The sequence below is a fragment of the Chaetura pelagica genome, unplaced genomic scaffold (assembly GCF_000747805.2).
Source record: "Chaetura pelagica isolate M959 unplaced genomic scaffold, ChaPel_1.0 scaffold412, whole genome shotgun sequence".
NCBI lineage: Eukaryota > Metazoa > Chordata > Aves > Apodiformes > Apodidae > Chaetura > Chaetura pelagica.
Genome location: NW_009952690.1, coordinates 1,588,074 through 1,599,385, shown reverse-complemented (window position 1 = coordinate 1,599,385; position 11,312 = coordinate 1,588,074). Strand labels below are relative to the sequence as shown.

The following is an 11,312-nucleotide window of genomic DNA, read 5'->3' as shown; positions in this document are numbered from 1 at the left end:
TCTAAAAATCCCTTCTCACAGGAAGGTGATGAAAATCTTCAGAGTAGGGATAAGAGAAAAGACAAGCCTGTAAAGTGCCCTTTCTGGTGACCAATACCCATCAAAGAGAACATTCTAGTGAAGCTCAACCACCTTTAGGAGCCCTGCTTCTCTCTTTCTCTGCAGTCCAAGGACTTATCTTGAGAAACACCAAAGCGCACAAAGCCCAAAAGAAGAGCAGCAACTCATTCCTTTGCTTATTTATAAACCTTGCAAAGGACAAACATTGAAAGCTGACCTACTGTGCCTGTGAAAATATTTGCAGTTCTGCCCTGGAATTCAGCTACGAAAAATTATTCACTTAACAAATACAGTCAGATCTCAGGGGACATAGCTTAGGAGGGATTTATTTTTTTTTAGAATAGATAACAGATTTTTTAAGACTGTCACACATTTTTGTATGCTTACTCAAAACCCGCACACCTGCCTTGGTAACGTCAATCACACTTCAGAGGACAAGATATGTTAGCACAGGGGGAAGCTGGGCTTAGGACAAGGGGACGTACAGTGACTGGCCAGCCAGAGCCTGTTGGAAGTTGCTACAGCTCCACTAGACCATGGGAAACAGGTGGAGGTTGTAAAGTCAAAGTAGGCAAGTGACTTGCAATAAATTAAATATGGCTAACAGTGGGCACTGAAGGCTTTCATTCTCACTCTAGTGGAAGAATAACAGCTACTACCTTGATTCTGTCAGTGAGACTGGATAGACAAGAGGAAGAAGATGCACAGATGATATCAGAATAAATACGACACTAAATGCAGGGGAAATCTCTCCGTGTGACTGTGCGGGAGGGTGGATGTGAGCACGTGCATCATGTTAAGTGAGCTTTTCATGTAATACGACTTCTCAGACTGGCGTGAGTGGATGTGACAATAGACTGTGAGGGAACTGTATCTATAAGACCATTCACTGTCTATGAAATGGTGTTTTCAATTTGCACTGTCACATAGCAGCCGATATTTGGTATGCACAGTAGACAGTAAGTGATGTCTTTGTTTTTCTCTTTGATATCATTTTGGAGTAAACAACCATTTGTTCCTCTTTTTTTAAAGATAGTCACAGACTTAACGATAAAGGAGAAAGTTCTCAAGTGGCTCAGGTAGGTGTAGCTTATGGACTGTATATAGGCATGACCGACCCAGATGCTTTCTGATACACAAACGACACAGCTGGGCAAGGCTGGCTGGACCTGGAAAAAAAGAAAGTAAGAAAGTGAGAAAGTGACAAACATCAGCAAGATTTACAAACCAGATCAAGTACTACACAACAACTTGCTGAAGTCAGTGACAGCTAAATGCATTATTGTTCATGTTGAACTTACGTTGGCAAAATTGGTTCAGCAATTTGAAAACTATGAGCACTAAAAACCTTTTCCTGCATGCACGGCTAGGCTTTTCTACATCTTTTCTTGAACAGCTGCTTAAAACACCATAAAGGGTTCTGCACTGAAGAGGGAGCACCAGGATGCATAGCCCTTGCTCAGGAAAAAAGACAGCTCCCAGCAGTGTTATGAGAAAAGACAAGAGGGATTATAGGGTGCTCCAGAGATGCTCAGTGTAGACCTACCATAATAAGGTGGATAACATAGAACCATAGAATCACAGAATGTTTTGAGTTGGAAGAGACCTTGTCACCTAGTTTCGACTCTCCTGCATGGGCAGGAACATCTGCCACCAGACCAGGATGCTCAAAGCCCCATCCAACCTGGCCTTGAACACTTCCAGGGAGGGGGCAGCCACAACCTCACTGGGAAACCTGTTCCACTGTCTCACCACTTTCATAGTGAAGAATTTCTTCCTAATGTCTAATAAAAATCTGCCCTCTTTCATTTTGAAACCACTATTCCATGTTTTATCACTACATGCCCTTATAAAAAGTCCCTCCCTAGCTTTCTTGTAGGCCCCCTTCAGGTACTGGAAGACAGGAAAACATCTTGAAGATAGAAAGTCCTTAAAAGTTTTGTGCAAAAAGGCACCCAGGATTAAAAAATTGTAAAAATAATTTTAAAAGAGACACAAATAAAAAGAAGAGAGACCTATTTGCCCTTCCCTTGACTTGAGGGAAATGTTGCCACATATGAAAAACTCTTGTTAAACAGGGAGAGTCCACTGCTAGGAAAGATGTTGGTGGTCTCATAGAGGCATCGGTGAAACTGGCTTGGGCACTGAACACTATGCTGCTGCCCTGGTGGCTTCCTCGTGGGATGACAAGGCAGGTGCCCCCAACCCACCCCCCTAGGGGTCAGGTGAGAGGCACACCAGGCACCAACCCACTGGAAGTGAGGGTCCGTTGTTTCCATCATAACATGCTTGCATGTATAAATGCAACTTGCTAATGAACATGTCCCTGCCCCCTCTTCGCTTTCCTCTTTCTGGAGCTGCACCAGGTTGAATCTTTATTCCTGCTCAGAGGTGCTTAGTTTTCAAGCCCTGGCTCAGCCCTGCCCCTCTGGTTTATGGCCAAACAGTAGCAATCACAACAGTGTTTGGCAAGCAAGGGATAGGGATGTATGCTTAAAAGCCTGTTCTTATATCTTCCAAATAAGCTTCATAATCTGTGCTTTTCCTACAGGAAAATTTAGGAGCCTAAACAGGCTGATAATGCTCCTTTGAAAAGAAATTAATAGAAAAAGATGGGATATTTAGAAAAGAGCATTTGTACCACTGTCACTGGAAGTGAAGAAAGAAGCTACTATCTCCCAAAGCAGTTAGGAAAGCAGAAACATCCTACATTTCACAGGAAGACGAGCAGTTAAAAGGAGCCATCTAAGTAACCACAGCAGAAAAGCCAAGGAGTATAAAGAAAACTCTTCAAAATAGGTCTCTGTGGTCCTTATTTCATGCTGAAGGACCTCAGAAAACACAAAAGAAGTAGGTTATAAAGGAAGCTGTAGATGCTATATACGGCAAAGTATCTGAAAGCAGGATGGAAGGGAAAGGTGAGAAAACTGAGAAAACTTTATTTCTGAAAAGTGGAGAGCTGGCAAGAGCTGAAGCACCCCTATAGTCTCTCTGACTGCAAGGAAGGAGAGGGTGACAAGCTGAAAGCTGAAACCAAAATGAAGGTTCAGGAAGAGAAAATTATTAATATTGGACTATTTCCTTCTCTACATAAACTTTCAGTCACACAGGGCAACTGGAGCAGACAGCTGAAAGCATTGCCTTTTCTCACACAGCATTCCATTGCTGAGGTCTGAGCATCTCAAATATGAAGACAGAAATCACAAGAGGTGAGAAGCATTCAAGCAAAAGTCCTTCCAGAAGGTTTTAGACATGACAAATTAAAGCTCTGCATGAAAAGCCATGGAGAAAGGGAGCAGGACAGAAGCATATTAAGCCGATGTTTCATTTCCTCTGTAAAACCTAGCAGTGTGTGGAGGGCAAGCACAAAGCCTATGCACAGTATTGACAATATTAACTTACCATCCAAGAGCTATTTTGCAGCTAGAAAAAGGCTCTCTATGCACATCATATTTCGCTCCTTGGTGAGGAGTGAGCAGACTTGGGAGGGTGGGCAAGCTGCCCGCCTGGAGAAGCAGCTTTCACCCCCTGTGCAAGCACAGCCCCAGCGGGCATAGGTCAACTAAGAGTGTACCAGCAAGCTGGGAAACATAGAGGTTAGAGGATGGGGTTGGGATTTAATTCACTGCATCCATGCTGCGGGAATATCACTATTGGATCCATCAAGTTCCAGTTGTGTGTGGTGCAAGTGAAAGTGGCACAAGAGGATCTAGATTAATTTCTGCTCAGAAGTTTCTTCCAGTAGACTGGAAAGATAGTCCAAAATATTGTAGAGAGGCAGAAAGTAAACTGCAAAGGACACTGCTGGTTTGTGCTGGAAATGTGGCCCCAGGAACCACATGGAACCAGCTGGTTCTAGCTCTGCCTTCTCCTGGTGACCAAAGGCATATACATTCACGTTGCTTTTTAGGCAAAAAGAAGAACATGGAGTGACCATGAAACGTTGAACATAGGTGGTGGTACTATAATATCAGTTAATAAGCTCTCACGGCAACTTTTAATCCTTAGCCCTTAGAGTCCAGATAGGTAAACGTATCATTTTCCTTCAGTAGATGGGAAACAAAAGGATAGAACAACTAACAACTCACCCATTTACCTACTAAATCCTTAACACTTGGTGGCAGATACAGGAACAAAATAGATACCCCTTACTCTTTTCTGTGTGATGTGTTGCAGGCTTGAACTCAGTAGAGAAGGTAAGAGAACTTATATAGAGTACTATGTTTAAAAGCAGTTGATAAAAAGTACTTATATAAAGGAAATAAACACTCAAAAAAGAGAAGAAGAAAGGAGACCATTACCTTCCCGAAGCAGAAGTGCCTGCTCTACTTTGCTGTTGGGTACGGCAAGATCCAGGGCACACTTGAATTCAGCATTTCTGCATTTTGGGTTAGCACCATAGTCTGTCAGCAAGACAACTATCTCCACGCTGGATTTCCTTGCTGCTGCATGAAGGGGGGTATCTAATCGCTTCCCCACATTAACGTTGGCTCCTTGAGTGAAAGAGAGTGCGTGGTGAGACCTGGGAGGAAGCAGGAACTGTCCAAACCAGCATGACATAGGCTGGTTTCCACCAGTAGCCTTAATAAATAAAGGGGCTGGATGGGACCCAGGCCTCTCTCATTTCTGTCAAGAGCAGCAGTGCAAAACTCAGCGGGTCAAATGCCTGCTGCATAAATATCCTCTGATCCTCATCCTGTCTGTGATGGACAGAACTGAGAAGCGTGACCTTCACTCCGATAGATGTTCAAAGCCTATCAAATGCTCAGTGAATTGGTTAATAACCTAAAATCTAACATATATTATGTTATTTAATAAGCAGGGGAAAAAGAGAAGATCCTTTAGGTACCTCATTTCAGGAACTCTGGGAGCAGAGCAATCAAGAGCTTGCCCTGGGCTTTTGAGACACAGAAGGGCCACACTTCTTGCAGGTGTAAGTCAGCTAATATACACTGACAGCAAAAATTTATGCTAGCTCATAGGCTGTGCCTGGATCTGCAAAGATTACTTTTTCAGGCATCTTTACTGCTGTTTTCTTCATCATCCACTGAGAAGCAGGTGAAGTGAATGCTTAGCATGGCAGTTTATCATAATCAACAGTTGATTTTGGTCACTAATATTAGCCTGTGCTTCCTGTTACCATTCTAGAAAACTAAAAGTATTTTATTTTTGCATTCAGACAGTCTCAGGGAGGTATCTGTAATTACAGCTTTTTTATTCAGGAAATCATAAATTCTTCCTGAATGCAGGTGAGTTTTTTTAATAGCCTCAAACAAGTCTCAGAGACTCAAGCTGCCCAAAAATCTCTTGTGGAAATAACACATGATGTTTTGAGTTGAGAGGCAGCACAGAGAGACCAGCAGCCCTGGCTCACACTACCACAGCTCTCACCCAGCCCCTTTTCCAGGTATACCTAGCTCCAAAAGCTTCTTGACACAGTCTGTCCTCTGGTACATGCAAGCCACATAGAGCGGGGTCCCAAGTTGCAGGTCTTCTTGGTCAATGTCCACCTCATGGGCCAGAAGAATCTCCATGCACTCCCTGTGACCTGTGGAGGGAAGAGCTGTCACTGAAGTGCTGCAGAGCAGAATACACCCAGATATAACCAATGAGGCACAGGAGTTGGGAATAAGCCAAGCCTATATGTCTGTACCAGTATGGACAAGTTGGGCTTTTTGAAAAATATTTGGACATCAATAGAACATGTACTTCTCACTTAATTGTTGTTAGCTTCACTCACAGCCTGAAGGTTACCTCTCTTGACTGCTTCGTGAATGGGCGAAGCGAGGTGGTTCCTGAGCTGTGGATCAGCTCCAAATTCAAGCAGCATGTTGACACAGGCCACGCTGCCGCTGCAGCAGGCGTTAAACAGAGGAGTGATCCCATCGATGGTGACTGCATTGACCTGGAACAGCAAGACACACTCAGGATAATCCAATGTAAGAGGAACACCTTTGTAGCCTATCTCATGAGCACACCAGGAAAGCAAGAGTAAAAGACACTTGTCTTGTTTAATTTCACAATTTATTTTCTCAATAAGTTGGAGTTATTTGTGGTGGCACAACATACGTAAAATTCTCCTTTGAGGTTCTCTATCCCAGACAGCTTGTGCCATAAAGCAGCATTCTCTATCCCAGACAGCTTGTGCCATAAAGCCTGCTTTGAATACATTGCCTGCTATGAATACTCCCTTTAGAGTTGCTCAGAAAACGCAGGGGGTTTTTTTTGGTGTTTTTTTTTTATGTGGAGAACTTGAATATCTTCATGACTGCCTAGTGTGCACCAACCCAAAGCCAGAATACACTGAGATTAAAATGGCTTTGCTTTTAAAATGAAAAAGTTTACATCGTGTTTAATATTTTCACCCGAAAACACATTCCAGAAAAAAAAAAAGAAAAAAGGTGGAAACGTAGTCTTCATGCCAAACAGAAAAGGAGCTTTAAAGAGTTTGTGTTCATATGCATGTGTGTGCATGTGTGTGCAAGTAAGAGAGAAAGAATTTCCTTCCTCAACCTTCAATATAAAGGCCTAGTAAGAACCAATCCCCTTCACTCACTGTTGGAACAGCACAATCCCTGCTGTGTGCTTGGCACAGAACTGGAGCTGCCATGTTTACCTATGTAGCAAGCCCTCAGAGGCACTTTATGCAGCACATCTACACACCTTTGATTCTGTGACATTCTGTGGATTATGCAAAGACATGGCCAATTGTGCAGTTTCTAAATCAAGGAGAGAAGGAAAGAGATGGGAGAGGAAAGGCTGGAGAAGACCTGGACCACCAGGGCAGTTGGAGGTCTTTGCTGCCAGTGCAAACAAAGGAGCTGCATCACAAAGGGGGCTGAGCACAAGGGTAGAAATACTTCAGCTCACACAATTTAACTACCAAGATATTTTGCCTTTAAAGTAGAGAAAGGCAGTGAAGTTTAAGAACCTATTGATTTATCCTGGGTAGTTCAGCAGCGAACTACCTGCTTTTGGTACCTTCCTAGAATTGTCCTTGTTCATTTGAACTGCAGATGTGTTCATGATGCTGGATGAGTTAACATCTTTTCTGACAAGGTGCTTTTCCCACCATTACAAGCTGGTCCTTGTCATTTCCAATGTTTCAGTTTTTGCTCTCTTCAGCAGGCTCCAACATGCAGCAGCCAGGGCAAGACCACGCTCCTCCACGTGAAGCTGCACTTGCAGATTAGGCAGGTACACTGGAGGAGGTGCCTCTCATTGGTGCTGCCCCTGCCTGCTCACCTTCATGGAAAACCAGCTGGGGGGAACAGACTTGGCTGGAAAATGACAGGGCCAGAAGATGGGCAAACTGGCATGATGTGGGGACATACCAGGTACCATGGGGGACATCTGTCTGCTCAGCTTTTGGAGCCCAAAATGCAGCTTGCTCTTCCTAAAATTGGAAGGCTCCCACTAAGACATCATCATGACAGATCCCAGCCTATTCCTTAATCTTCCTCCTGTCCTACTAATTGCTGAGGTAAATCACCTCTCATCCTGCACAGCTTCTAAAACAACAAAAAGAAAGAGATATAACGTGGAAGCATCTGTATGTCAGACAGATTACAGGCTGCAGCCCTGTGACCCAGCACTGCTGCCCACCTCCCCCCTGGTCTCATCAGGCACATGTGGCTGGAGCTGCTGCAGGTGCTGGGGGTCTATCACCATAATTTCATAACAGGGTGAGCAAGGAGGTAAGTTAAGAAGAAAAGTTGAAAAGCTACTTCTTTGCTTTTCTTCTCCACTGGGCATTGGTTTAACTGGTAAAAGAGGAAAGACAGCTGTTGTGGGGTAAATGGTTCAGTATAAAAAGGAAATAAAGAAGTAATAAAAGAAATCAGCACAATGTCAGTTTCTCCCAGAAGCTAGACAGCCTGTTGAATTCATTTATGATGAGAGAGCAGAGGAAAAACCAAAACACATTGGAGCTATATATTATACCAGGAATAGGCTGATTTCTTAGGAAAGCAACTGGTAGTTCAGGAATTATTCTCTGTGTTATAAAAAGGCAATACCATCAATATGCCAAAATCAAATAAAACTGAGCAGAAAGGCTTTTTCCTTTAATCTTTCTAAGGGACTGAAGACTGGTGTACAGTTTAAAAGTTATGCTCTGCAAAAGAAAATGCATTTGTTAGCTTGTTTTTCTGTTCTGATATTGCTCAGTTTGCTGTCATATAAATTGTACTTGAAAACCCAGCTGAATAAAATCTATTCTTTATATTTCATTCCTGTATTTTTAACATGTATTCTACCATAGGTGTAGTTGGGAAAAGTGTTGTTTAATTAACAGATACATTTTTTTCATTGCTTTAAGCACATTCATTTTTACTTACATGAGACTCCCAAACCATGCAACAGAAAACTAGAGGCAATTCCAGTGATCATTACTGGGGGGAAATCTAATTTTCTTGAAGTTTGTTTTCACCTATTATCTCTCATTCAATTCCCATCAATCATGACTCTGTTTCCCATACAGTGGAAAAATGGAATAATGGGGTGACTCAAGCAGTCACAGGGGGAAGAGCAAACCCATCACACATGGAAGAAGAGTACTGTTCTATTTTCCCCCATTTCTGTCCAAGATGTTCCTGCCCACCTGCGGCCTGGCCCTGCTCCGTGGGCAGCCCGTCCAACATCCTCACCGATGCAGGGACCACCCCTGCTCCAGGCACCTGTGTCCCTGCCAGCTTCCCCAGGACTCACCTGCGCACCGTTCTCCAGCAGCACCTTTGCACAGGCGACGTGGCCACCCAGGCAGGCCTCGTGGAGGGCCGACACACGGTCCGTTGTCACCAGGTTCACATTGAAACCCTGCAAAGCAGGGCAAGGGGCGTGAGGGGAAAGCCCTACCTGAACCATGCAGACCCCCCCAGGGCCAGCACAGGCACAAAGGGTGGTTAGATGGGAGCCACAGTGCTGGGTGAGTGTCCAGGGAAGATGCATGGGTTGGGTTAATGCTGTCCGGTGCTCCCATGCTAATCCCCAAAGACAGGAGCTGGTGATAGGGTTAAAGATGAAGCAAGGACACACTGTCTCCTATTTCTAGTTCTTTACAGTGCATGGTCAGTCACAGGAAAGATGTTACAATTCTTTGTCTTACAAGGGTGATATTAACTTCTCAATAAGAGCAGCACCAGAAGCTGGTGGGATTCACCTCCCTGAATGGGAACACCTCTGGCACAGGTACCTGCAGCTCAGATAGAGGCCTCTGCTCCTTCAGGAGGGAGAATAAGGCACCCCTGGGATATGACTTATCCCATGCTAAAGCAGTTGCTTATAGTTCATCAGATAAGCTGTGTCCTAAACATACTTCCAATGACCATATGGGCTGCCCAGTATGTTTCATTAGGTACCTGGGAGGCCTCTTATGTGATCACCCAGGGAACATTTTACTTTGGGAAGGAAAGAAATGTGATTTTTTAAAAATGCCTCATTACAGGCATTTGCCTAAATGACAGTTCTTACACCTGCTCCTGCCCAAATGGAAACCAGACACAAACACAAAGGAGGAAGCAAAAAAATTATGTGTTTTCTTCAGAAGGCAGCTAAATCTCCTGGTAAGATTTCACAACCATTTGTGAGAACAGACCTGGAAGCAGTTCAATTTTCCACTTGAGGTCTTGTATTTTGTAACACAGCTGGTCTCTACCTTACGTGCTATAAGCCCGGCAGATCAGAAGATGGCAGCAATGCACTTTTTTTGGCACACAGGAGCAAACGCCTTGTGCAGAAATAAGTATTCGTGAGCAATGTAACACTGCCACTGGTCACAGAATCAGAGAGTATTAGGGCTTGGGAGGGACCTCCAAAGATCATCGAATCCAACCCCCCTGCCAGAGCAGGACCAAAAAAACACTATGGCAGGTCACTCAGAAAGGCATCCAGACAGGTCCTCAAAGTCTCCAGAGAAGGAGACTCCACAACCTCTCTGGGCAGTCTGTTCCAGAGCTCTGTAACCCTCACAGTAAAGTTCTTCCTCATGTTGAGATGGAACTTCCTGTGCTCAAGTTTGAATCCATTTCCCCTCATCCTATGACAGGGCACAAGTGGAAAGAGTTTGTCCCTGCCTTCTTGATGCCCAGCCCTCATGTATTTATAGACATTAATTAGATCCCCCTCAGTCTTCTCCCTCTAGACTGAAAAGCCCCAGGGCTCTCAGCCCTTCCTTGTAAGACAGGTGTTCCAGTCCCTTAATCATCCTCATAGCCCTCTGTTGGGCTCCCTCAACTAGATCCCTGTCTCTCTTGAACTGGGGAACCCTGAACTTGACACAATACCCCAAGTGAGGTCTCACCAGGGCCGAGTAGAGGGGGAGGAGAAGCTCTCTCCACCTGCTGGAGACATTCCTCTTAATGGAGCCCCAAAATACCATTTGCCTTCTTAGCCACAAGGGCACATTGTTGTCCCATAGATAACTTGTTGTCTACTAGGACTTGACAGTCTTTCTCCACAGAGCTGCTCTCTAGCAGATCACCTCCTCGCCTATACTGGTGCATTTTGTTGTTGCTTCAACAAAATCTTGAGATAATAAAAAGCCATTTCCAGAAATATATTCTAGAAATTGTTTTTCTTCTGCTGCAGAAGAAATAAAATAAATGACAACCCATAGTGGATATGGGTGCTTGTTGGGGCCCTGGCTGTGCTGAAAGATTATGAGAAACTTTAGATGGTTTTCATCAGGCATCTGGAGGAACAGGGAAGGTCGTTCTCATGGGAACTAGTGAGGCTCTGGTATGTGTAGTAATCAGGGAGTCAGATAAAGAGCTTAAAGTAGTGACCAATCAAAAGGGGAATGGGGATGCGTGAACAATGTATATTAACCAACTAAGAGCTTTACTTTGCTGGATGGACAGCCTGCACACTGTCCTGAGACTATATAATCCGCACACAGCTAAATAAACTTGGACTGAACCTACATCATATTGGTGTGCAGTATTAATTCCCAGCTCACCACAGGATATAGACCACGGCAGGTGCTTTTTTTAATTTAAGAACCAGCAAGATTAGGTCTTTCATCTCGCTTGATCACCCCACACACACTCATTCCCTCACTTCCCCTTGTCTGTATTCCCACATCTTGATCTTCCTTCTCTGCAGGGATGTTGCTCCAAGGTCAGGCACAAAATTGTTCCAGTTCATGCTGTGCCACGGCTCCAGTCACCAGTACTGGGCATTGCTGGCCAAGGTTCCTGAGTGCCTATTGGCATTCATTTCCACCCAATAGCCTGATCTCCACCATCACCATT

At 44.2% G+C, this 11,312-nt stretch overlaps 1 protein-coding gene across 3 annotated transcripts in view; it reads right to left on the bottom strand.

Moving 5' to 3' along the window:
• Positions 1-1,104: 1,104 nt before the first annotated feature.
• ASB11 (ankyrin repeat and SOCS box containing 11, E3 ubiquitin protein ligase) overlaps positions 1,105-11,312 on the bottom strand; it is a 15,433-nt gene continuing 5,225 nt past the window's right edge. For 2 of the 3 annotated variants that reach the window (XM_009993828.1, XM_009993830.1), the window contains exons 3-7: positions 8,770-8,877; positions 5,815-5,965; positions 5,474-5,608; positions 4,362-4,553; positions 1,105-1,229 (exon numbers count right to left, since the gene is read on the bottom strand). In XM_009993828.1, the coding sequence (XP_009992130.1) occupies positions 1,105-1,229; positions 4,362-4,553; positions 5,474-5,608; positions 5,815-5,965; positions 8,770-8,877 (711 nt within the window). The remainder of the gene's footprint in view (positions 1,230-4,361; positions 4,554-5,473; positions 5,609-5,814; positions 5,966-8,769; positions 8,878-11,312) is intronic. The other variant, XM_009993829.1, reaches the window with a different exon arrangement.